General features: G+C 39.6%; 1 protein-coding gene and 1 long non-coding RNA gene across 3 annotated transcripts; both read left to right on the top strand.

Annotated features, from left to right (window-relative positions):
• Positions 1-832: 832 nt before the first annotated feature.
• On the top strand, positions 833-2,021 carry LOC129723446 (uncharacterized). Its single transcript, XR_008727760.1, has 2 exons — positions 833-1,330; positions 1,488-2,021. It is a non-coding gene; the product is annotated as an uncharacterized LOC129723446 (long non-coding RNA).
• A 14,095-nt stretch (positions 2,022-16,116) lies between these two features.
• LOC129723445 (HIG1 domain family member 1A, mitochondrial-like) lies at positions 16,117-17,400 on the top strand. Of its 2 annotated transcripts, XM_055677678.1 has the most exons (3): positions 16,117-16,190; positions 16,440-16,775; positions 16,927-17,400. In XM_055677678.1, exon 2 carries the CDS (start codon positions 16,459-16,461, stop codon positions 16,729-16,731), a length of 273 nt encoding a protein of 90 aa, XP_055533653.1. In that variant the 5' UTR covers positions 16,117-16,190; positions 16,440-16,458; the 3' UTR covers positions 16,732-16,775; positions 16,927-17,400. The 2 variants fall into 2 exon arrangements, with proteins under 2 accessions (XP_055533653.1, XP_055533652.1); XM_055677677.1 differs by lacking the exon at positions 16,117-16,190 and having other exon boundaries at positions 16,197-16,775.
• Positions 17,401-23,774: the final 6,374 nt, after the last annotated feature.

Genomic DNA, 23,774 nt, shown 5'->3' with positions numbered 1-23,774 from the left:
TGGGAAATCAAAATCATGATGATTCAGCACAATTTTCATACGTGTTGTGGAAACTTTGAATGTTTACTGTTAATTTAACTCAAATCATCTAATTTTTTGAATATACAAAATAACCCAGGACAAATTATCCATCCACTGCCCTTCTCAATCTTGGAACTACACTCAACTGTCATGAATATTATCAGAAAACTTTGAAGTTAACAGTTTTACAAACTGTAACTTTGCATTAGCTACAGAAAAGTATGACTAAAAGATACTTGTAAATGAAACTCAATATTGTTAAAGTTTGTTTCCCCTTTTTATACCCTTTCAAACTAAATTAAAATCGCATGAATCCTACGGATAAATTATTTGTAAAAAGGGAGTATTTGGAAAAGTAAAATTTATTTTCTTATGATTCGTCAAATTGAGTTAACTGCGAGGGCTCGAAATTCTTGCCTTCCTGTTCTGTTTAGCGAGCTGAGCTCGATTGGATTAACTACTTTAAGTAACATTTTAGTGTGCCGGGCGATAATTCTACAGTATAAAACAAAGAAGAATGTTTTGAATAAGGGGTAAGATGGCATCACTGAAGTGCATTTGCTTTTTTGAAGAGGAGAAGAGTGAAATGACCATTCGAGAGAGATAAATCAGCTGGTCGCGGCAGGTAGTGGAAGTTGCATCACTCTTTCTGCACTTCAAGATCCAGTGCAAAACAAAGATCAGGGCAATCTAGTTATAGTTTTTGATACGTGCCGTTGGTCAGGTAATTTATTTTGGGACCCAAATGTAGCATTTAACCGTTTATGATTGGTGACGTAGTGAGTACTACGGCATTTCGAGAGTTCAGTCTGTGCGTTTCAGTGCTCGAGGAAGCTCACGTCACACTTTACGTCACGCATAATATCACCAATTGGAGAGGGGGCAAGCATTCAAATTTATAACTTCCCGGCGAAGGAATACTTTCATTTACGGTTCTGTTGTCCTCTTGTACGGTCTGCACAACGATGAATAGTCTTTTCCAGTCTAACGCAATGGTGAACGCTCCTCACATGGAAGAAGGTAGTGGCGATAAGTTAGCGCGAAAGGCTAAGGAGTCGCCTTTTATGCCGATTGGCTTGGCAGGACTTGCTGCCGTTTGTGGTATCGGTATCTACAAGTACAAAACCCGTGGATCAATGTCAACTTCCGTGTTTCTGATGCAGCTTCGTGTGGCCGCTCAGGGTACCGTTGTGGGAGCTCTCACTCTCGGGCTGGCGTATACCATGGCAAATGAATATTTGTTTAAGAAAAAGGATGATAATTAGGCTGTGAAGCAGTGCGGTGTACTATTCCTGGAAGTTGAAATATGGTAAGTTACTGGGTGTAGGCTGATGCAAGAATGTTCCATTAACTACATCACTGTTATTTTGACATTGGTATTAAGCTATGCAAATGACAGTAATAATTTATTTAATCGTCAAGCTTAGAACTTTGTGAAATTCAAGATTTTTTTTTATTTGTTGCAGATGAACTTCGAAAGCATTACTTATGTCTAGGGGAACAACGTTACATAACTCAACCCGTATGCGACTCACCGCACCAAAATTCAGCGTCATGGAAATGTGGAAGTCAATGATCAACCTCGGATACTCGTGATATCGTTTGCACTATTGTACTGTGATTAATATCAAATATTAGAAGGGAACCGGCACGATAGGATGCAGTATATTTTAGAACAAGTAGTTATCAGTGAATGACATAGCAGCGCAAAAAGGAAAATACCTTTCCAATTGTGGGTGAATTGTTCATTGTTGCTATGAGGAAATTTAGAAGAGAGTAGTTACATGATGGTTCAGCACACACAATCCGGTGTCATCTGAAAACTTCGGTAGGTTACTGCTTATTTAATACAAATCATCTCATTTTCTGAAAAGTCGCAACATAGATGTATTTTACGTATCGTAAAGAGAATATATAAAATAGAGAGCTTATAACAAAAATGTGCAATTATTTCATCGTTATTCTGAATCAAGATATAAAACAAAATTCAAGGTCAAACATGAATTGAAAACTTGATTATTATAACATTTTGATCTTTAGCCAAGCATCAATTCGATTTTTAATACAGAGGGCAATTATAAACTATAGCACCATGTTTATTTTTAGTTTCGCGTAAACTAAGACACGTGTTTAGTTAACGCTAGTACGACAGCTGTTTATTCATGGTCATGGTGCTCGAAAGAGAGACGAGAATTTTACAGCAGTCTTGACTGTAGTCGCACGTTCGCGAGAGTATACGCCACATGTTCTTGGCTTTAGAGAAAGAGAGTGATTAGTATGACAGGGTTGCCAACAGATTTAAAATAAAACCTAACAAAGTTTGGTAATGATTTAGTGGTCATTTCTTATGGTGAAGGGCTATTGTTTCGGTAGAAATTGTTGAGGTATGCATTAGGTCATTGCATTCAAAAAATACGCTCACTTATTTGAACCTGCACACTTAAAATTTTTTGCCGGGTCTCGGTAACTTATTGCCGAGAACGGCACCACTGAGTGCTCGGTAAAAAAAATAATGACAGCTGTCACATTTTATCGTAAATCTCGGTTTAACCTAACTAAAATTTCGGCACAAAATATTACTACCGAGATTTCGGATATTTTGTGCCGAAATTTCAGTTAGGTGAACCGAGATTTACGAAAAAATGTGACAGCTGTCGTTATTTTTTTAACCGAGCACTCAGTGGTGCCGTTCTCGGCAATAAATTACCGAGACCCTGCAAAAAATTTTAAGTGTGTGTGTATGAGGTATCAATTTTGTTTTGATTGGCCGTTCACTAAGTTTTAAAAAAGAGAATTTTCATCGTTGCATAAAACAATTAATCATTTCCCATTCACGATGTTCAGGTAAAATACGTTGCAGACTGAGTAAAATTACTGTATAATATTGCACTTTGAAGAAAAAAGTTGAATTTGAAATGGTGCGTCATAGCTAAGTCTATTTTCAAGACACGAAAAAAAATTTCCCAATGTTTAACCACAGACAAACAGACGTGCTACTTGAAGACGATTTCATCGACTAGAAACATAACGATAATTTAAAAATTTTGCTCAGTGGGCAATAATGCCGCTAGTGTCGCTATAAGCAATCGTGCCTTTTAATTATCAAAGACAAAAACCATGCCGCTTGTGTTGATTTAAGCAAGCGTGCACACCCATTAGCAAAGACAAAAACCGTTTTTCGAAAACAAGTAAGTAGGCAATAAGCTCACATGGTGGCGCATGGGTGTATCGTTTCGAATAAGGACGAAGATTTTTCAGCATTTTTCTTCGAAGAGGCACGTCTGTTTGTCGGTGGTTTAACTATTTAAAAGGATTATACACTAAGGTCGCTTTTTACGCGGTTTTTTTACTCGGGTTTTTTTAAGCGACTTTTCTACGCGGATTCCGGAATTTACGCGATTTTTTTGCGCTGATTTCAGTTTCTCTTCACTCGGTTTGCCGAATTTACGCGGGCTTTTTTCACGCGGATTCCGGAACTTACGCGAATTCCGGAATTTACGCGTTTTTTTACGCGGATTCCGGAATTTACGATGTTGTTTTACGCAGATTCCTGAATTTACGCGTTGTTTTTTACGCGGCACGTATCCCCCGCGTAAAAAGCGACTTTAGTGTATACATATTATTGGAAAAGAAAAACAATATGGATTTTGAAAAAATAAAACTGAATTCGTAATGACTAATTTTGACGTAATGACAACCATGCCCGTGAGTACGATTTATAAAATATTATGTTTCGTTAAAATTGTTTCAACGATTTGAAAGGCGTTGCCAAATGTAGAAAAAATTACTTACTCTTTATCAGAAAGGTTAGCAACAAAATGAAGAGATGCTAACTATGCAAGTCCTGTACAAGACCGTCTCTACGATGTGTTGCATTTTATCCATTCTCATATCCATCACAACTGTGTGAAATAGCCATATGTCGTTAATTGTGTCGCGAATCATCAAACTGAGTCCAATGTTTTTAGCATCGGAATTGCACTCACAACGTTGATCATTGATGTTGTTACTAATTCCATTGGCATAACTAGGAATAATTCCTGGGGGATGGGGAGGGAGGGGTCCTATTTCTCTATACTTTTTATGCAAAAACGGTATAGCAATTTTGTTTTTACTTTTTGTATTTCTTGTGAAATCCGAAAATGCCGAATACCTGCTCTAATGCTCTAATGTTCTCATTCTTCATCATTCCTGGGTGATATTTGATTTGTGATGATATGAACCGAATCCATAGTTGAAATCACCCACAGGAATCGGCGATTCCTTTAATTGCAATCAGAAGAACAAAATTTCACACGATTCGAGAAAATGTCATTCTGACAGTTGTTCGTTGATGAAATCAAAACACGCGAAATGCAGAGGAAGAGACAGAAAGGTAGGGCAAAAAGAGCGAATGCGTATACAATGACGTCATTATTTTTATTAAATTGTTGTCTTGTTGAAGAAGATTCATAACTATTTTGGTTTGGTCGATGAAAGAAATTATTATTATTTAGAAATTGCCAGTTCCTAGTGCCACTGTACTGTACACCACCTAGGGCAACTGTACTGTACACTACTGTACTGCACTGTAACTGTACAATTTGGAGAAGCAAAATTAGTAATTGGTATGGTCAACTCTAGGGAAGGCTTCAGAAATCCTAGAGGGGGCTATAGCCATCCCTAGTCCCCCCGTAGTTACACCAATAACTTATTCACAACAGACAAGAGGAGATTTTTCGAGAAATAGCAGTATAGTATTTATTGCTGTTTAAGCCTCAAAAGAGCAGATAGTACAGATAGCATGGTATTTATCAGCAGATGAGGTGGCCGAAAATGGGAGAACGCAAATTCCGGACAGTAGATCCTTGTGCGGGCACTTAATTTAGGTACCACATCTATTACAGTAGCGGCGTAAAAGCTAAAAGGGGAGTCGGTTTCGTCGTTTCGTGCTCATAGGGAAACATATGAAGCATGTCATTGGATGGAGGCCGCTTACTGACCGTATATGCGTGTTGAGCATCAAGAGAAAATTTTTTAACTACAGCCTGATAAATGTGTACGCACTGAGCAACGATAAACCCGATGAAGAGAAGAAGAAGTTCTATGAGCTCTTGGAAAAGCCGTATGATGAGTGCCCAGGACACGACCTCAAGATCGTCATTGGGGATGCAAATGCACAGGTCGGGCAGGAGAACTTCTCCCGTCCCGTGATTGGTAGAGAAGGCCTCCACTGTACTACGAACGACAACGGTCTGAGGCTTGTCGCTGCAGCCAGAGGTATGGCTATCTGTAGCACTTATTTTACACGCCGGAATATACGTAAGCACGCCTGGATGCACCCGAATGGAGAGGCCTGCTCTCAGATCGACCATGTTTTGATTGATGGTCGGCACTTTCCAGACGTTTCAGACGTGAGGTCTCGTGGTATCCAAGATTCGCGCCCGGTTGTCCAACGTTTAAAAACCCAGGACGACAAGGAGGATACAGTTGAACATCCAGCGGCTATCAACTGGAGAAGTGGCTACAGAGTACCTGCCAAAGGTTGATGATCGAATCGAGGATCAATTTGGAGGTAACCTGAATGAACAGTGGAGGCATATCCACAGTACAATCAGCATCACAGCGGGAGAAGTGTTGGGTACATCTGCGACAGCCACGTCCAATGAGTGGTTTGACGCAGAGTGTCAGCGAGCGACGGATGAAAAGAACCGCGGCAGAGTTTAATGTTAGCCACGACTGTGACTCATCAGAACGGGGAACCGGGTCAAATACCGGGAAGCTAAAGCTACTGAAAAAAGACTCCATCGTCGGAAGAAACGACAGCATTGGAAGCGTATTCTTGCGGAGGCGAACGGTTGCTTCTCCAGGTACGATGCGAAAAGCTTCTACAAAAAGATAAATGGAATCTGGAACCGGAACGTGTCAGCCCCTGTCATGTGCAACGATAGGGAGGGGAACCTGATTACCGATAGAACGGAGGTGGCCAGGCATTGGAAGGAACACTTTAGTGTGCTGTTGAATGGTGAAGCAAACAGCGTAGTCGAAAGGAGCAAGATGGTGATTGAGGATGATGGCAAAGCTGTGGACCTACTATCCATGGACAAGGTGAAGAAAGCAACGAAAAAGCCGAAGAACTGCAAAGCAGCTGGTAAGGATGGCATTCCAGCTGAGCTGAGAGTGTGGTCCGATGAAGAATTACCCTCGGACTGGTTGGAGGGTCTCATATGTCCGATCTACGAGACAGACCACCGCCTGGACTGTAGTAATTATCGGGGAATAACCCTGCTCAACACCGTTTACAAAATTCTCTTTTCTTTTTTTTTGTTCCATAGACTGAGGCCGTTGCAGGAGACCTTTGTTGGCGAATACCAATATGGTTTTCGAGGGGGACGCTTCACTACGTAGCAAATGTTCACTCTGCAACAGATCCTCGATAAATTCCGAGAATCCAACTTGCAGACTCACCATCTGAGCAACGTACGATACAGTTAAGAGGAATGAGTTATGGCGAATTATGCTCGAACATGATCTCCCAATTAGGCTGATACGTGCTACCCTTGAAGGCTCTACATTATGGCGTCAGGATAGCCGGTGAGATATCGGACTCCTTCGTGATGTTAGATGGTTTAAAGCAGGAAGACGGGCTGTCAAACTTATTGTTCAACATCGCACTGGAAGGTGCTATACGGAGGGCTGGCGTCAAAGAAGTGGCACCATCATTACAAAGTCTTGCATGCATCTAGGTTTTACGGACGATATTGACATCATTGGTATCAACCGTAGAGCAATGGAAGAGGCCTTTGGACCTCTCAGGAGGTAAGCTGCGAGAATAGGGCTCATCATTAACTCTGCCAAAACGGAACACATGGTGGCTGTTAGAGAGCGTGGTAGTCCGACGGATGTTGGTGCTGAGGTGGTGTTAGATGGAAATTTTTTTGAAGTATTCGACGAATTTATTTATCTGAGTACATTAGTGTCATGTGACAACGAGGTAAGCCGTGAGATAAAAAGGCGGGTAGCAGGTGCAAACAAGGTTTTCTACGGGTTACGTAACTAGCTGAGGTCTCACAGTCTGCTAACCCGTACTAAACTTGCACTCTGCAAAACACTTATCCTTCCCGTTACCCTCTACGGCTATGAAGCATGGACGTTAAAAGAAAGCGATCGGCGAGCTTTTGGTGTTTTTGAGCGTAGGATTTTGCGCTCAATCCTTGGCGACAAACTAGAAAGTGGTGTTTTGCGCATACGTATGAACCATAAAGTGTACCAGGTGTACAAATCGGCAGATATAGTCGAGCGGATAAAACACGGCAGGTTGCAGAGATTGGGCATGTAGCTAGAATGCCTGGAGGATGACCAGCAAAGACTATATTTAGCAGAAATCCCGATAGAGGCCGTCGACTTCGAGGTAGGTCCCGCACTCGTTGGATGTGTGCTGTCGACGAGAATGCCCGTGGAATAGGTGTTAGAGGAGATTGGAGGATAGCAGCCCATGACCGAGTGACATGGCGACGTATTCTGGATTCGGCATTGGATCGATAATCGGTCTGTCGTCGAAAAAGTGAAAGTAAAGTAATTTATCTGTAGCTGTAATTTATTCTCGTCGTCAGTTCACAGTTTTTCGTAAATAATTTTTCAGTCACTATTTCCTCTTCTAGCCAGCGAGCTATTTGCGTTTGGAAGAGCTAAATTTTTAACAACACATGTTTGGTTTCTATGCATCATCTCGATTACGTAAATATCCATATTGAGTATTATTCGGTCATTTTCGACTGTTTCCTAGAAGTTGCCATTTAGCAATTCAAAATGGTGCCTGAGGTAAATTGCAAGCTCATTGCATAATTCTGGTTCCAGCGATTCACAGATTGAGTGGTATTTGGCTATTTTTGGCTGATTTTCACAAACCGGAAGTCGCCATCTTGGATTTCAAAATGGTATGTAAGATAATTTCTAGCCTCTGAGCGTCATTCTGGTTGAAGAAACACCCATATTGGATGTTATTCGATCGTTTTCGACTGTTTCCCAGGAACCGGAAGTCGCCAAATCAAATTCCAAAATTGGGTCTGTGGTCGATTACAGCTGCTGTGTATTATTCTAGATCCGGAGACACTCATGTAAAACGGAAATCGGCAATTTTTGGCTGTTTTTTAGAAACCGGAAGTCGGCATTTTGGATTTCATAATGGCATTTGGAGACAATTTCTGGATTTTGAACGTCATACTGGTTAAAGAAAAACTCATTTTGGGTGGTATTTGGTCATTTTCAGCTGTTTTCAGAAACCGGAAGTCGCCATCTTAGAATTCGAAATGCTATCTGTGGTCGAGTTTAGCTCCTGTGTATCATTCTAGATCCGGATATTATTATATTGATGGAAATCGGCCATTTTTGGCTGTTTTCCAGAAACCGGAAGTTACCATCTTACAATGCAAAATGTTGCCTAAGGTCGATTATGGAACATATTTGTTACCACTAAAAACATTCACCTGCCAAATATGGTTCCATTTAGTTGATTAGTTCGCAAGATGTGCAGAAATTCGTGCAGAAACATGTGCTTCCAGAAGAGGGAGGGGCGTCGAACAATTATGGACATATTTGTTACCTCTAAAAACATTCACATACCAAATTTGGTTGTATTTTCTTGATTGGTTCATGAGCTGCGCAAAATTTGTGTTTCATTTGTATGGGACCCCTCCTTTTCAGAAGAGAGAGGGGTGTTAAAACATTATGGACATTATGGAGGGGTCTCAAACTATCATAGGAACCTTTATCGACACCAAAAACCCCTACATACAAATTTTCACGTCGATCGGTTCGGTAGTTTTCGAGCCTATATGGATCAGACAGACAGACAGACAGACCGGACTGCATTTTTATATGTATAGATTACAACATCATTGTTTTAGAACCTAAAAAGTGAATATACGTTTATTGGATTGAAGCATTCATGTAAATCTATTTTTACAAATAAAAGAGTGAATGAGAAAGGTGGATTAAAAGAGTGAATGAGACCGCTAGGTGGATTAATTTAGGTTTTTTCTCAACATCCGCATGGTATGATGCTGATGCGGATGCGAATACGAATGTCAATTTTCATGCGGATGTTCCGTATTTACGGATGCGGATGTACGTAACATCCCTAGACTTAACTACTAACTTCCAACCAGAGCCGGGTTTATGGTGGGTCCCGGCCTCCACGTCTTGGGGGCCACAAATTAAGAAAAAAAAAACTATTCTGTTGCATTGCGTCTTTTTTAGTCTAATGATTTCGAACGTAACTGGGGATCGATAATGAATCTAATTAAAAATAGGTTTCATACGGCTATGGAGGAAGGGGGCTGTCAAGTTTGACATTTTTATGTTGCGAGTACGATATACTGGAGGATTTGAGTGTTAATTGTAGATTTGATTTTTTTAAAGAGAAACCTTGTAAAAAGATATTTTTTAAACTTCTGACCAATATTTGTTTAGTTTTCGAAGACAAATGAAGGTGTGAACCGGAGAGAATTCGTTGTTGTCGGTGATCTCAACGCTCACCACACCCAGTGACGAACCACAATTGCAACAAAAACGGAAACTTACGGTAGATTATCTGCAGAGGTATGTACGTGCACATCCTGGACCACTACCAACCATTACGAAAATTTAATCATCATTGTCCGAATCCATATTCTGGTTCAGAATTCAACTGTCGGTTTATTCGACACAGACTTTGGAGCCATCTGTTAGTAGGTACACATAACAATTGCGAGGCTAGTGCTACGATCCTATTGACTCTAGCGGTCTCTCGTTAGATACCTTGTCAGACTAATATCATACATAAAGATCCAATGACAGGCCATATAGTTAAACAAATTTATTCTGAAAAACTGGTTCAAAGCAAAAAATAAATATCGCTTCCATACTCACTTCGATTTAGGAAAAAAAGTTTGATATCGCTGCCGTTCTTTGCGCTCTGAGAGAATTAAGAGAGTGTGGTTAGTTTAAGAGTAAGTTGTCAGAAGAAGCTCAAAATTACTGACAATATCCAAGCTCGCAGTTATAAACAGAGCTTATAGCCTTCACCATTGTGTTTTGAACGCAAGAGGTAGTTTACATTATTTAGTTTGGTTCAATTTACCGTGCCAAATGAAGAATTGACTTCGGTTCGAACATTTACTTTAAATTAAAATGAGTTTTTCACATAACGATAACTATAAGAGCCAAAATCAAGCTTGTCAGTTTGACCTTGAAAAGTAGTATTCTCTGCACTTGAAATTAAGATATCTTTACTGTCGCTTGTAATACAAGAATATTGAAAACTTTCAGATATACACAATGGTTAATACACCCCGCATGGAAGAAGGCAGTGGAGATAAGCTGGCACGGAAGGCTCGAGAGTCGCCATTCATGCCTATTGGTCTGGCTGGGTTGGCTGCCGTCTGCGGCATCGGCTTCTACAAATACAAAACCCGCGGTGCTATGTCAACGTCAGTGTTCCTGATGCAGCTTCGAGTTGCTGCCCAGGGTACAGTCGTTGCTGCTCTCACATTTGGACTTGCCTACACTATGGCAAACGAGTATCTGCTGAAAAAGAAAGACGACAAATGAACACTTTCGTTATAAACTTTCGTGTTAAATAAGTTACACAGTTGTTAATACCTCAGTGATGATTATGCCAAAATGTTCATTTCCATAGCGCATTTCACAATATTGTTGTGCATATCAAATCAATTGTATTTTTAGAGAATGTTTGTTTCAGTAATCAGTTTTACAAGCAGGGTCAAATAGTTTTGAAACATGGTCAAGTTCATTAGTATCAGTATTTTGCGTTTATCTTTGTTTATCTTCACGTATAATTCAAACATTTATTTCAATACTCCATAGGAAACTAATATTCCTGAGAAATAAAACATTCGTGAAACTAATATATTTACATAAAATGTTTTTTTCCTAGAATTGTTAATGAATTTGATCCAATAAAAAATACAGATATTCGATTGACCAGTCTGGCGGTAATCCTCAAATGACGTGATTCGAATGCTATGCTAATGTTTTCTATTAGTGCCAATATTTATTTTGTTGTTCATTCGTAACCCTCTCTGTGTCATTTGAAATCGAGCACGCGCAAAAGTAAAAACACATCTTGAATAACAATTATAGATTTAATCGAAATAACGATTTAACCTACAGGAGAAAAATCAAATATCATTTTTAAATACATTATTCGAAGCCGCTAGAAACAAACCGAGCGTAGGTAGTCGCCGGCTGCACAAAGCGAAACTGGGAAATCAAAATCATGATGATTCAGCACAATTTTCATACGTGTTGTGAAAACTTTGAATGTTTACTGTTAATTTAACTCAAATCATCTAATTTTTTGAATATACAAAATAACCCAGGACAAATTATCCATCCACTGCCCTTCTCAATCTTGGAACTACACTCAACTGTCATAAATATTATCAGAAAACTTTGAAGTTAACAGTTTTACAAACTGTAACTTTGCATTAGCTACAGAAAAGTATGACTAAAAGATACTTGTAAATGAAACTCAATATTGTTAAAGTTTGTTTCCCCTTTTTATACCCTTTCAAACTAAATTAAAATCGCATGAGTCCTACGGATGAATTATTAGTAAAAAGGGAGTATTTGGAAAAGTAAAATTTATTTTCTTATGATTCGTCAAATTGAGTTAACTGCGAGGGCTCGAAATTCTGCCTTCCTGCTCTGTTTAGCGAGCTGAGCTCGATTGGATTAACTACTTTAAGTAACATTTTAGTGTGCCGGGCGATAATTCTACAGTATAAAACAAAGAAGAATGTTTTGAATAAGGGGTAAGATGGCATCACTGAAGTGCATTTGCTTTTTTGAAGAGGAGAAGAGTGAAATGACCATTCGAGAGAGATAAATCAGCTGGTCGCGGCAGGTAGTGCATCACTCTTTCTGCACTTCAAGATCCAGTGCAAAACAAAGTAGCATTGGGCGATACGACGGAGAGTATCGATACTTCAGTATCGATACCCGAAGAACCAAAGGTATCGAGATACCCGAAATATCGGTCAAAAAGTATCGATACCAGAAGTATCGATACAATAGCTGATATCATTTTTTGAATTTTTGATGCTTACATTTACTGAAAACCAGTAATCGATTCAGTGATTCGCGAAAATACAGCAGACTATTTGCTGAACAGAAAACAGTAAATGAATGTTTGCTGGAATCCAGCAAAAGAATTGATATGGCAAAAAATTTACGTCAAGCTGTCATTAGTAAAACGCGCCAAATCGCTGTGCAGCTGGTACGGGATCATCGCTAAGCCCCTGATAGCGAATATGGGACCATAGCTAAGTCCTTGTTGGGCTAGATGAACTTATAAGTTGAAATGATAATCATACATCTCTAGCACAACAGTAATTTGCCTATGATTCGAAGAGCGGATGGAATCTGGTGCCTGACGGAAACATGGTTCCCTTGAACTAACCGGTTAACCAGCAAATTGATTTATGCTTTGCTGAATGAACAGTAAATTGTCATAGCTGACAACCAGCAAGTTGTATTTTGTTTTACTGAACATGCAGCAAACGACCTGTCACTTTTAAGCAATTGAGCATTACTGAATAATTAGCAAATTTCATTTTGCTGAACAGATTGCTGGAAGCACAGCAAACCAAAAATCAGCAAAATTTTGGTGGTTTCCAGCAATAAAAATTTGATGTGCCGACTTTTTGTTGTTTTTCTGGTATCTATCCGCATTCTCTAGAGCAGCATGAATCAAATGACTTTACAAACAAATACATACAGGTAATGCAGAAATTCTGAGCTTTGGCAAACAAATGAATTAAACAACTTATCTTCAAGATTTGTATTCACTGGCCCAATGGGCTCTGAAGCTCCCGTCTTATTTGTATAAATTATTGACACGCTTCCATATTAATTGATGAGGAAGTTGATGACATAAAAAGTTAGATATGTCAGCGAAAATAAGATAGTGAAGTCTACCGCTGATTTTTTCTAACTAATTAATATTGCAATTTTATTTTTCACTTGTAGTTAGAGAACTCGTGTCGACGGAAAGCATGAGTTAGTTTCCACTTGCCAATATTCGATCTGAACAGTGTAACCAGAAAACTTATATTTATTTTTGAAATACAGTCAAATTTCGCTCGTTGGGCTATGTTTAGTTGGGCTACGTTTAAGTTGGGCTCCCGCTCGTTGGGTTATAGCTAAAGTGACCAGACGTCCCGCATTTCGCGGGACAGTCCCGCGTTTTAACAAAATGTCCCGCGTAGAAAAACGTCCCGCGAAATGTCCCGCGTTCATCTTAAGTGTAATACGCGCCTTTGAAAAGTTCCGCGGTTTCAAAATATTGAACCACCAGATGTCTCATATTTTCTATGAGACGCATATAGGAGTCCTTCAAGTAAAAACCTGATCAAAAGTCAAAAAAGCAAAAGTTTATTAACCATGATCTGCATGGTCTTATTATGAAGTGTGATACCTACTGAATCTTTTGAAAAGTCATGAGCGTCCAGAAGTATTGTTAACCTTTGCTACAGCTGGTTGAAATCGATAAAATTTTAGTTGTCTGTTGATGCATTCGATGCTCCCGTACTGTTCACTGTTTTTCAAAACAATCAAGTGCAACGTAGTGTTTTATGTTTTATGTAATAAATGAGTGTTTTGAGACATTTTCAACAGGTTGCTAATGGATTTGGATCTTTTGATTATGAGCTCTAGGCCAAAATCCAAAAAAAACGGCCATTCTTTTTCGTTTGAAGCAATGCAAATGTTGCGAGTGAAATGTTCGTACACGGACAATGATGATCAAACTAAGGACTCTTCAGACTCTTTTGAGTACTCAGATTGATTAATGAACGAATAATAGTTATGTTTCATTCATAATGGTTCAGTCATTTATTGTCGACAAAAAAATTACGTTGAATCTGAACTAGGGTATGTTTATTTTTTTTTATGTTTATGTAGGGAACATATTCTAAGCAGCTTTAGGAACCGCCCGTGTATTCAGACGAAATACTCAAATGTGTTGGGTGAAACTCAAACAGTAGTATATCAATCTGTTTTCTATCGTTTTCTCTGTCAGAACTTGTTTTCAGATTGTAAAACTAAGTTAGCAAACTTTAACAATCATCAATCAAAGTTACCATTCGAGGGACACTATTCCAATCACCCCGAACCTATTTTAAGCAGTTTTCATCTGTTTTGCAGGCGTTTTTTTCAGCACCCGAGTGGCTCCTGAATGGCTGCAATATAGGTCGATTTGTTTCAATTGCAATAGTTCACTGATTTCTTTGTGATTAACGGTATTTCTTATATTCGTAAGACAGCTAGACAATCAAAGTTTTCGTTTCCATAATTGAAATTGTCGATATTGATCAAAATGCAAGAGTTAGAGGCCTGTTTTCTTCGACTGATTAAAATAGGCGCTACTGCTTAAGCCGTTTCCTACCCTACATCACCTGAATAGTAACAAATTAATCAAAGATGAATTATTCCATGAAAATTTTCAGTCACAACTAATAATTATACAATATTTTCGATTCATGATACATTTTTAGACCGAAAAACCTTCAAAATAATTCTGACCAGGTTTGATGTTCAAAGTGCTCCACTGTGGCACGGTTGTCGGTATCGAACTTTTAAATGCCAAATGTCTTAAAAATACATGAAACGTCGGGATCTGGTGTTATCCTGATAAAACGACTTCGTGGGACTTAGAAATTCCCGAGTTGGGCCAACGGAGAGTTTTCCGGCCCAAAAATTTCCTCGAAAAAAGCCCAGAAAGTCAATTTTTCGATTTTTTAGATAACATCAGTTCCTGCTGTTTTTGCATTTTTATAACATTTGACATTAAAAAATTCGATACTGACAACCGTCCCAGTCACAGTTTGATATCGAAATGAACATTTTATGAACTTTATCAGTTAAAATAGGGAAACTTGGGCCGCTTTGAGGCATAACTTTTCGAAGTCCAATTGTGTTGTATGAGAAAATTGTTCAAGAAAATTGTTCATACGAATCTTTTGAATCTTACTGCACAACGAAATTCAAACATCAAATTTTTCCCATACAAGTCAAGTCATTGCCACCCTACTACAGTGACATGCGTTCGTTTAGACGCACCATGTTTTTCATAGATTTTTCTTTCAAAACTATTTGGATTTTGAATGTCATCACCTCCCCATGCCATAACCGTTCCTCCCCCAAAATTTCGCTCGGATCGAGTGACATTAAAATCCACCAATGATCATCTCGAAGAAAAGTATTCAAACCAAACCACACAACCCTCTCCCCCTCGTCTAAGAATTGAATTGGTGTCCCGCGCTTAAGCCCTAACTGTCTGGTCACTTTAGTTATAGCCCAACTAAATCGAAGCCAAACATCATTTCTGATAACGTTGAATTTCGTTTGAGGGGTTTGTGGATGCATTTTAACGCAGAAAGTAGAATTAATTCAAATAAAAACTAATGAAGTTGAGTATAAATGTAAACAAACAATATTTTAATCAATTGTCAAAGAAACAATATAAGTTTTGTGGCTTGATAATGCAACGTAGAGCTATGCCTATTTTTGAAAGTATTTGAGAACACGTTATTATTGAGCACTCCTTTTTGGCTTTAAATGTGTGGCTTAAGTAAAACAAATTTCGAATTTGGCCCTATGCAGCGCTTGGCTCAGACAGTTCGTTTGGCTCACAACATTCTCTCTATCTATTTCTCCATCTAAGTTTTGCTAGTGCAAATAGACTTGTGCGATATTTATACTGACAGTGGCAGCTTTTCAGTGGTTCCAGCTCGTATCAACTAGCTGGCATCTCTATCCGATTTGCTTTGCTTTATCGCAGCAAACATCGCAGCGGTTCTACGATGTGTGGGCTCCACTGACACTGACAGACAGCATAACATAGCGTATGAAAAGTAGCGGTGATCTCGTGTACACATTGAAATGTTAGCCCTTGTAACATGGCGCGATGTCAGCTAGCTGGTCCGTATGCATAAAAGAATATCGATACGAATATCGCGGTTTTCAGTATCGATACGGTCGAGTATCGGGCGCTTGTGTATCGATTCAAAAAATCGAAATATCGCCTCAAAAGTATCGATATTTCCGATACCGATACAATATCGCCCATTGCTAAAACAAAGATCAGGGCAATCTAGTTATAGTTTTTGATACGTGCCGTTGTTCAGGTAATTCATTTTGGGACCCAAATGTAGCATTTAACCGTTTATGATTGGTGACGTAGTGAGTACTACGGCATTTCGAGAGTTCAGTCTGTGCGTTTCAGTGCTCGAGGAAGCTCACGTCACACTTTACGTCACACATAATATCACCAATTGGAGAGGGGGCAAGCATTCAAATTTATAACTTCCCGGCGAAGGAATACTTTCATTTACGGTTCTGTTGTCCTCTTGTACGGTCTGCACAACGATGAATAGTCTTTTCCAGTCTAACGCAATGGTGAACGCTCCTCACATGGAAGAAGGTAGTGGCGATAAGTTAGCGCGAAAGGCTAAGGAGTCGCCTTTTATGCCGATTGGCTTGGCAGGACTTGCTGCCGTTTGTGGTATCGGTATCTACAAGTACAAAACCCGTGGATCAATGTCAACTTCCGTGTTTCTGATGCAGCTTCGTGTGGCCGCTCAGGGTACCGTTGTAGGAGCTCTCACTCTCGGGCTGGCGTATACCATGGCAAATGAATATTTGTTTAAGAAAAAGGATGGTAATTAGGCTGTGAAGCAGTGCGGTGTACTATTCCTGGAAGTTGAAATATGGTAAGTTACTGGGTGTAGGCTGATGCAAGAATGTTCCATTAACTGCATCACTGTTATTTTGACATTGGTATTAAGCTATGCAAATGACAGTAATAATTTATTTATTCGTCAAGCTTAGAACTTTGTGAAATTTTTTTTTCATTTGTTGCAGATGAACTTCGAAAGCATTACTTATGTCTAGGGGAACAACGTTACATAACTCAACCCGTATGCGACTCACCGCACCAAAATTAAGCGTCATGGAAATGTGGAAGTCAATGATCAACCTCGAATACTCGTGATATCGTTTGCACTATTGTACTGTGATTAATATCAAATATTAGAAGGGAACCGGCACGATAGGATGCAGTATATTTTAGAACAAGTAGTTATCAGTGAATGACATAGCAGCGCAAAAAGGAAAATACCTTTCCAATTGTGGGTGAATTGTTCATTGTTGCTATGAGGAAATTTAGAAAAGAGTAGTTACATGATGGTTCAGCACACCCAATCCGGTGTCATCTGAAAACTTCGGTAGATTACTGCTTATTTAATACAAATCATCTCATTTTCTGAAAAGTCGCAACATAGATGTATTTTACGTATCGTAAAGAGAATATATAAAATAAAGAGCTTATAACAAAAATGTGCAATTATTTCATCGTTATTCTGAATCAAGATATAAAACAAAATTCAAGGTCAAACATGAATTGAAAACTTGATTATTATAACATTTTGATCTTTAGCCAAGCATCAATTCGATTTTTAATACAGAGGGCAATTATAAACTATAGCACCATGTTTATTTTTAGTTTCGCGTAAACTAAGACACGTGTTTAGTTAACGCTAGTACGACAGCTGTTTATTCATGGTCATGGTGCTCGAAAGAGAGACGAGAATTTTACAGCAGTCTTGACTGTAGTCGCACGTTCGCGAGAGTATACGCCACATGTTCTTGGCTTTAGAGAAAGAGAGTGATTAGTATGACAGGGTTGCCCACAGATTTAAAATAAAACCTAACAAAGTTTGGTAATGATTTAGTGGTCATTTCTTATGGCGAAGGGCTATTGTGTTGGTAGAAATTGTTGAGGTATGCATTAGGTCATTGCATTCAAAAAATACGCTCACTTATTTGAACCTGTTTATGAGGTATCAATTTTGTTTTGATTGGCCGTTCACTAATTTGACTAAATTGATTTTCATCGTTGCATAAAACAATTAATCATTTCCCATTCACGATGTTCAGGTAAAATACGTTGCAGACTGAGTAAAATTACTGTATAATATTGCACTTTGAAGAAAAAAGTTGAATTTAAAATGGTGCGTCATAGCTAAGTCTATTTTCAAGACACGAAAAAAAATTTCCCAATGTTTAACCACAGACAAACAGACGTGCTACTTGAAGACGATTTCATCGACTAGAAACATAACGATAATTTAAAAATTTTGCTCAGTGGGCAATAATGCCGCTAGTGTCGCTATAAGCAATCGTGCCTTTTAATTATCAAAGACAAAAACCATCAGTAATGCCGCTTGTGTTGATTAAAGCAAGCGTTCACACCCATTAGCAAAGACAAAAACCGTTTTACGAAAACAAGTTAGTAGGCAATAAGCTCACATGGTGGCGCATGGGTGTATCGTTTCGAATAAGGGCGAAGATTTTTCAGCATTTTTCTTCGAAGAGGCACGTCTGTTTTTCTGTGGTTTAACTATTTAAAAGGATTATACACTAAGGCTTTTTACGCGTTTTTTACTCGGGTTTTTTATGCGACTTTTCTACGCGGATTCCGGAATTTACGCGATTTTTTTGCGCGGATTTCAGTTTCTCTTCACTCGGTTTGCCGAATTTACGCGGGCTTTTTTCACGCGGATTCCGGAATTTACGAGAATTCCGGAATTTACGCGTTTTTTTACGCGGATTTCTGAACTTACGCGGTTGTTTTACGCAGATTCCTGAATTTACGCGTTGTTTTTTACGCGGCACGTATCCCCCGCGTAAAAAGCGACTTTAGTGTATACATATTATTGGAAAAGAAAAACGATATGGATTTTGAATAATTAAAACTGAATTCGTAATGACTAATTTTGACGTAATGACAACCATGTACGTGTACGTGTACGTGTGAGTACGATTTATAAAATATTATGTTTCGTTAAGATTGTTTCAACGATTTGAAGGGCGTTGCCAAATGTAGAAAAAATTACTCACTCTTTATCAGAAAGAATCATCGAACTGAGTCCAATGTTTTTAGCATCGGAATTGCACTCACAACGTTGATCATTGATGTTGTTACTAATTCCATTGGCATAACTAGGAATAATTCCTGGGGGATGGGGAGGGAGGGGTCCTATTTCTCTATACTTTTTATGCAAAAACGGTATAGCAATTTTGTTTTTACTTTTTGTATTTCTTGTGAAATCCGAAAATGCCGAATACCTGCTCTAATGCTCTAATGTTCTCATTCTTCATCATTCCTGGGTGATATTTAATTTGTGATGATATGAACCGAATCCATAGTTGAAATCACCCACAGGAATCGGCGATTCCTTTAATTGCAATCAGAAGAACAAAATTTCACGCGATTCGAGAAAATGTCATTCTGACAGTTGTTCGTTGATGAAATCAATACACGCGTCAACGAGTGCAGAGGAAGAGACAGAAAGGTAGGGCAAAAAGAGCAAATGCGTATACAATGACGTCATTATTTTTATTAAATTGTTGCCTTGTTGAAGAAGATTCATAACTATTTTGGTGTGGTCGATGAAAGAAATTATTATTATTTAGAAATTGCCAGTTCCTAGTGCCACTGTACTGTACACCACCTAGTGCAACTGTACTGTACACTACTGTACTGCACTGTAACTGTATAATTTGGAGAAGCAAAATTAGTAATTGGTATGGTCAACTCTAGGGAAGGCTTCAGAAATCCTAGAGGGGGCTATAGCTATCCCTAGTCCCCGCGTAGTTACGCCAATGACTAATTCACAACAGACAAGAGGAGATTTTTCGTGAAATAGCAGTATAGTATTTATTGCTGTTTAAGCCTCAAAAGAGCAGATAGTACAGATAGCATGGTATTTATCAGCAGATGAGGTGGCCGAAAATGGGAGAACGCGAATTCCGGACAGTAGATCCTTGTGCGGGCACTTAATTTAGGTACCACATCTATTACAGTGGCGGCGTGAAAGCTAAAAGGAGAGTCGGTTTCGTCGTTTCGTGCTCATAGGGAAACAGATGAAGCATGTCATTAGATGGAGGCCGCTTACTGACCGTATATGCGTGTTGAGCATCTAGAGAAAATTTTTCAACTACAGCCTGATAAATGTGTACGCACTGACCAACGATAAACCCGATGAAGAGAAGAAGAAGTTCTATGAGCTCTTGGAAAAGCCGTATGATGAGTGCCCAGGACACGACCTCAAGATCGTCATTGGGGATGCAAATACGCAGGTCGGGCAGGAGAACTTCTCCCGTCCCGTGATTGGTAGAGAAGGCCTCCACTGTACTACGAACGACAACGGTCTGAGGCTTGTCGCTGCAGCCAGAGGTATGGCTATCTGTAGCACTTATTTGACACGCCGGAATATACGTAAGCACGCCTGGATGCACCCGAATGGAGAGGCCTGCTCTCAGATCGACCATGTTTTGATTGATGGTCGGCACTTTCCAGACGTTTCAGACGTGAGGTCTCGTGGTATCCAAGATTCGCGCCCGGTTGTCCAACGTTTAAAAACCCAGGACGACAAGGAGGATACAGTTGAACATCCAGCGGCTATCAACTGGAGAAGTGGCTACAGAGTACCTGCCAAAGGTTGATGATCGAATCGAGGATCAATTTGGAGGTAACCTGAATGAACAGTGGAGGCATATCCACAGTACAATCAGCATCACAGCGGGAGAAGTGTTGGGTACGCCACGTCCAATGAGTGGTTTGACGCAGAGTGTCAGCGAGCGACGGATGAAAAGAACCGCGGTAGAGTTTAATGTTAGCCACGACTGTGACTCGTCAGAACGGGGAACCGGGTCAAATACCGGGAAGCTAAAGCTACTGAAAAAAGACTCCATCGTCGGAAGAAACGACAGCATTGGAAGCGTATTCTTGCGGAGGCGAACGGTTGCTTCTCGAGGTACGATGCGAAAAGCTCCTACAAAAAGATAAATGGAATCTGGAACCGGAACGTGTCAGCCCCTGTCATGTGCAACGATAGGGAGGGGAACCTGATTACCGATAGAACGGAGGTGGCCAGGCATTGGAAGGAACACTTTAGTGTGCTGTTGAATGGTGAAGCAAACAGCGTAGTCGAAAGGAGCAAGATGGTGATTGAGGATGATGGCAAAGCTGTGGACCTACTATCCATGGACAAGGTGAAGAAAGCAACGAAAGAGCCGAAGAACTGCAAAGCAGCTGGTAAGGATGGCATTCCAGCCGAGCTGAGAGTGTGGTCCGATGAAGAATTACCCTCGGACTGGTTGGAGGGTCTCATATGTCCGATCTACGAGACAGACCACCGCCTGGACTGTAGTAATTATCGGGGAATAACCCTGCTCAACACCGTTTACAAAATTCTCTTTCCTTTTTTTTTTGTTCCATAGACTGAGGCCGTTGCAGGAGACCTTTGTTGGCGAATACCAATATGGTTTTCGTGGGGGACGCTTCACTACGTACCAAATGTTCACTCTGCAACAGATCCTCGATAAATTCCGAGAATTCAACTTGCAGACTCACCATCTGAGCAGCGTACGAAACAGTTAAGAGGAATGAGTTATGGCGAATTATGCTCGAACATGATTTCCCAACAAAATTAATTAGGCTGATACGTGCTACCCTTGAAGGCTCTACATTATGGCGTCAGGATAGCCGGTGAGATATCGGACTCCTTCGTGATGTTAGATGGTTTAAAGCAGGAAGACGGGCTGTCAAACGTATTGTTCAACATCGCACTGGAAGGTGCTATACGGAGGGCTGGCGTCAAAGAAGTGGCACCATCATTACAAAGTCTTGCATGCATCTAGGTTTTACGGACGATATTGACATCACTGGTATCAACCGTAGAGCAATGGAAGAGGCCTTTGGACCTCTCAGGAGGTAAGTTGCGAGAATAGGGCTCATCATTGACTCTGCCAAAACGGAACACATGGTGGCTGGTAGAGAGCGTGGTAGTCCGACGGATGTTGGTGCTGAGGTGGTGTTAGATGGAAATTTTTTTGAAGTATTCGACAAATTTATTTATCTGGGTACATTAGTGTCATGTGACAACGAGGTAAGCCGTGAGATAAAAAGGCGGGTAGCAGGTGCAAACAAGGTTTTCTACGGGTTACGTAACTAGCTGAGGTCTCACAGTCTGCTAACCCGTACCAAACTTGCACTCTGCAAAACACTAATCCTTCCCGTTACCCTCTAAGGCTATGAAGCATGGACGTTTAAAGAAAAGATCGGCGAGCTTTTGGTGTTTTTGAGCGTAGAATTTTGCGCTCAATCCTTGGCGACAAACTAGAAAGTGGTGTTTTGCGCATACGTATGAACTAAAAGTGTACCAGGCGTACAAATCGGCAGATATAGTCAAGCGGATAAAACACGGCAGGTTGCAGAGATTGGGCATGAAGCTAGAATGCCTGGAGAATGACCAGCAAAGACTATATTTAGCAGAAATCCCGATAGAGGCCGTCGACTTAGAGGTAGGTCCCGCACTCGTTGGATGTGTGCTGTCGACGAGAATGCCCGTGGAATAGGTGTTAGAGGAGATTGGAGGATAGCAGCCCATGACCGAGTGACATGGCGACGTATTCTGGATTCGGCATTGGATCGATAATCGGTCTGTCGTCGAAAAAGTGAAAGTAAAGTAATTTATCTGTAGCTGTAATTTATTCTCGTCGTCAGTTCACAGTTTTTCGTAAATAATTTTTCAGTCACTATTTCCTCTTCTAGCCAGCGAGCTATTTGCGTTTGGAAGAGCTAAATTTTTAACAACACCTTCAATAATGAAACCAAACAACAGTTAACAACAGTATCAATAATCAAACAAAAAATTAACGGAATCGCACAACCATTAAATGTAAATAACCGTCGTTTTTTGATGAATCAGCAGTAAGGTGTCCTAGAAGCTGTGTTATATAAAGTTATCATAATTTTTCATTAAAAATCATTGCGATAGAAAACTAGAATGAAAGATAAAAACTTCTTTTTTAAATAAACAGGCTAAAGATTTTCATAAACACAACAGCATTTTTTGCAACTCAAAAAATGCAAAGATCTTTTGAAAATTTGAAACTATTTGAAAAATTTGAAAAAATTTGAAAAACCAACAGCAATAATGACAAATTAGCCCATCGATTTTCGCCACGAGGTTTTGAACTTTGAAATTATGTGTTGTTTCATTACACTGGTCAACACAGGTGTGGCCCTAAAGCTCAAATTAGAAAATAATGAAGTGCCCTTTGTCACCAAAATTTTTTCAGTGACTTAAATGAGTTTTCTCGTAAACATAACGTTGAAACGACGAACTCGGCGAGCGATTGCAATGCAAACTCTCACGTAAATGACGCGTTGTGGCAATGACTACGGGCACTTAAATTCACAGAAATGTTTAAAAAGCTATAACCTTTCTAGAGCAGCTATTTCGAGCTTTAGGGCAGCATTTTTTGCTTTTGTCGACCAGTGTTATTAGCGTCGTCTTCGTTTGCTTTTTGATCAATACTATAATTTCACTGTGTAATATCGCAGAATAAAGCTTGAAACATAAAATATGGAATGCTTCATATATTCATAACCCATGCTTCATCGATTAAAATCAAAAACAGAACAGGGCTTTAGTATCCTATTGTCCTATAGATCATAGATCAATCAAAGAAATAGTTATCGGTTTCCGTTATACTCTACTAAATTTTTTGGAAATAAATATTGAAATTCAGTCCGCAAATATATATTTCGACTGTGACGTACAGTCTTCCTCAGTGCTTTTGTGGACTGGTAAAGAGCAAAGCGTAAATCCTGTTTTTTTATTTGTAGTAGGTAAAAATGA

The sequence above is a fragment of the Wyeomyia smithii genome, chromosome 2 (assembly GCF_029784165.1).
Source record: "Wyeomyia smithii strain HCP4-BCI-WySm-NY-G18 chromosome 2, ASM2978416v1, whole genome shotgun sequence".
NCBI lineage: Eukaryota > Metazoa > Arthropoda > Insecta > Diptera > Culicidae > Wyeomyia > Wyeomyia smithii.
The sequence above is the reverse complement of the archived record's forward strand: the minus strand, read 5'-3'. Positions and strand labels throughout refer to the sequence as shown.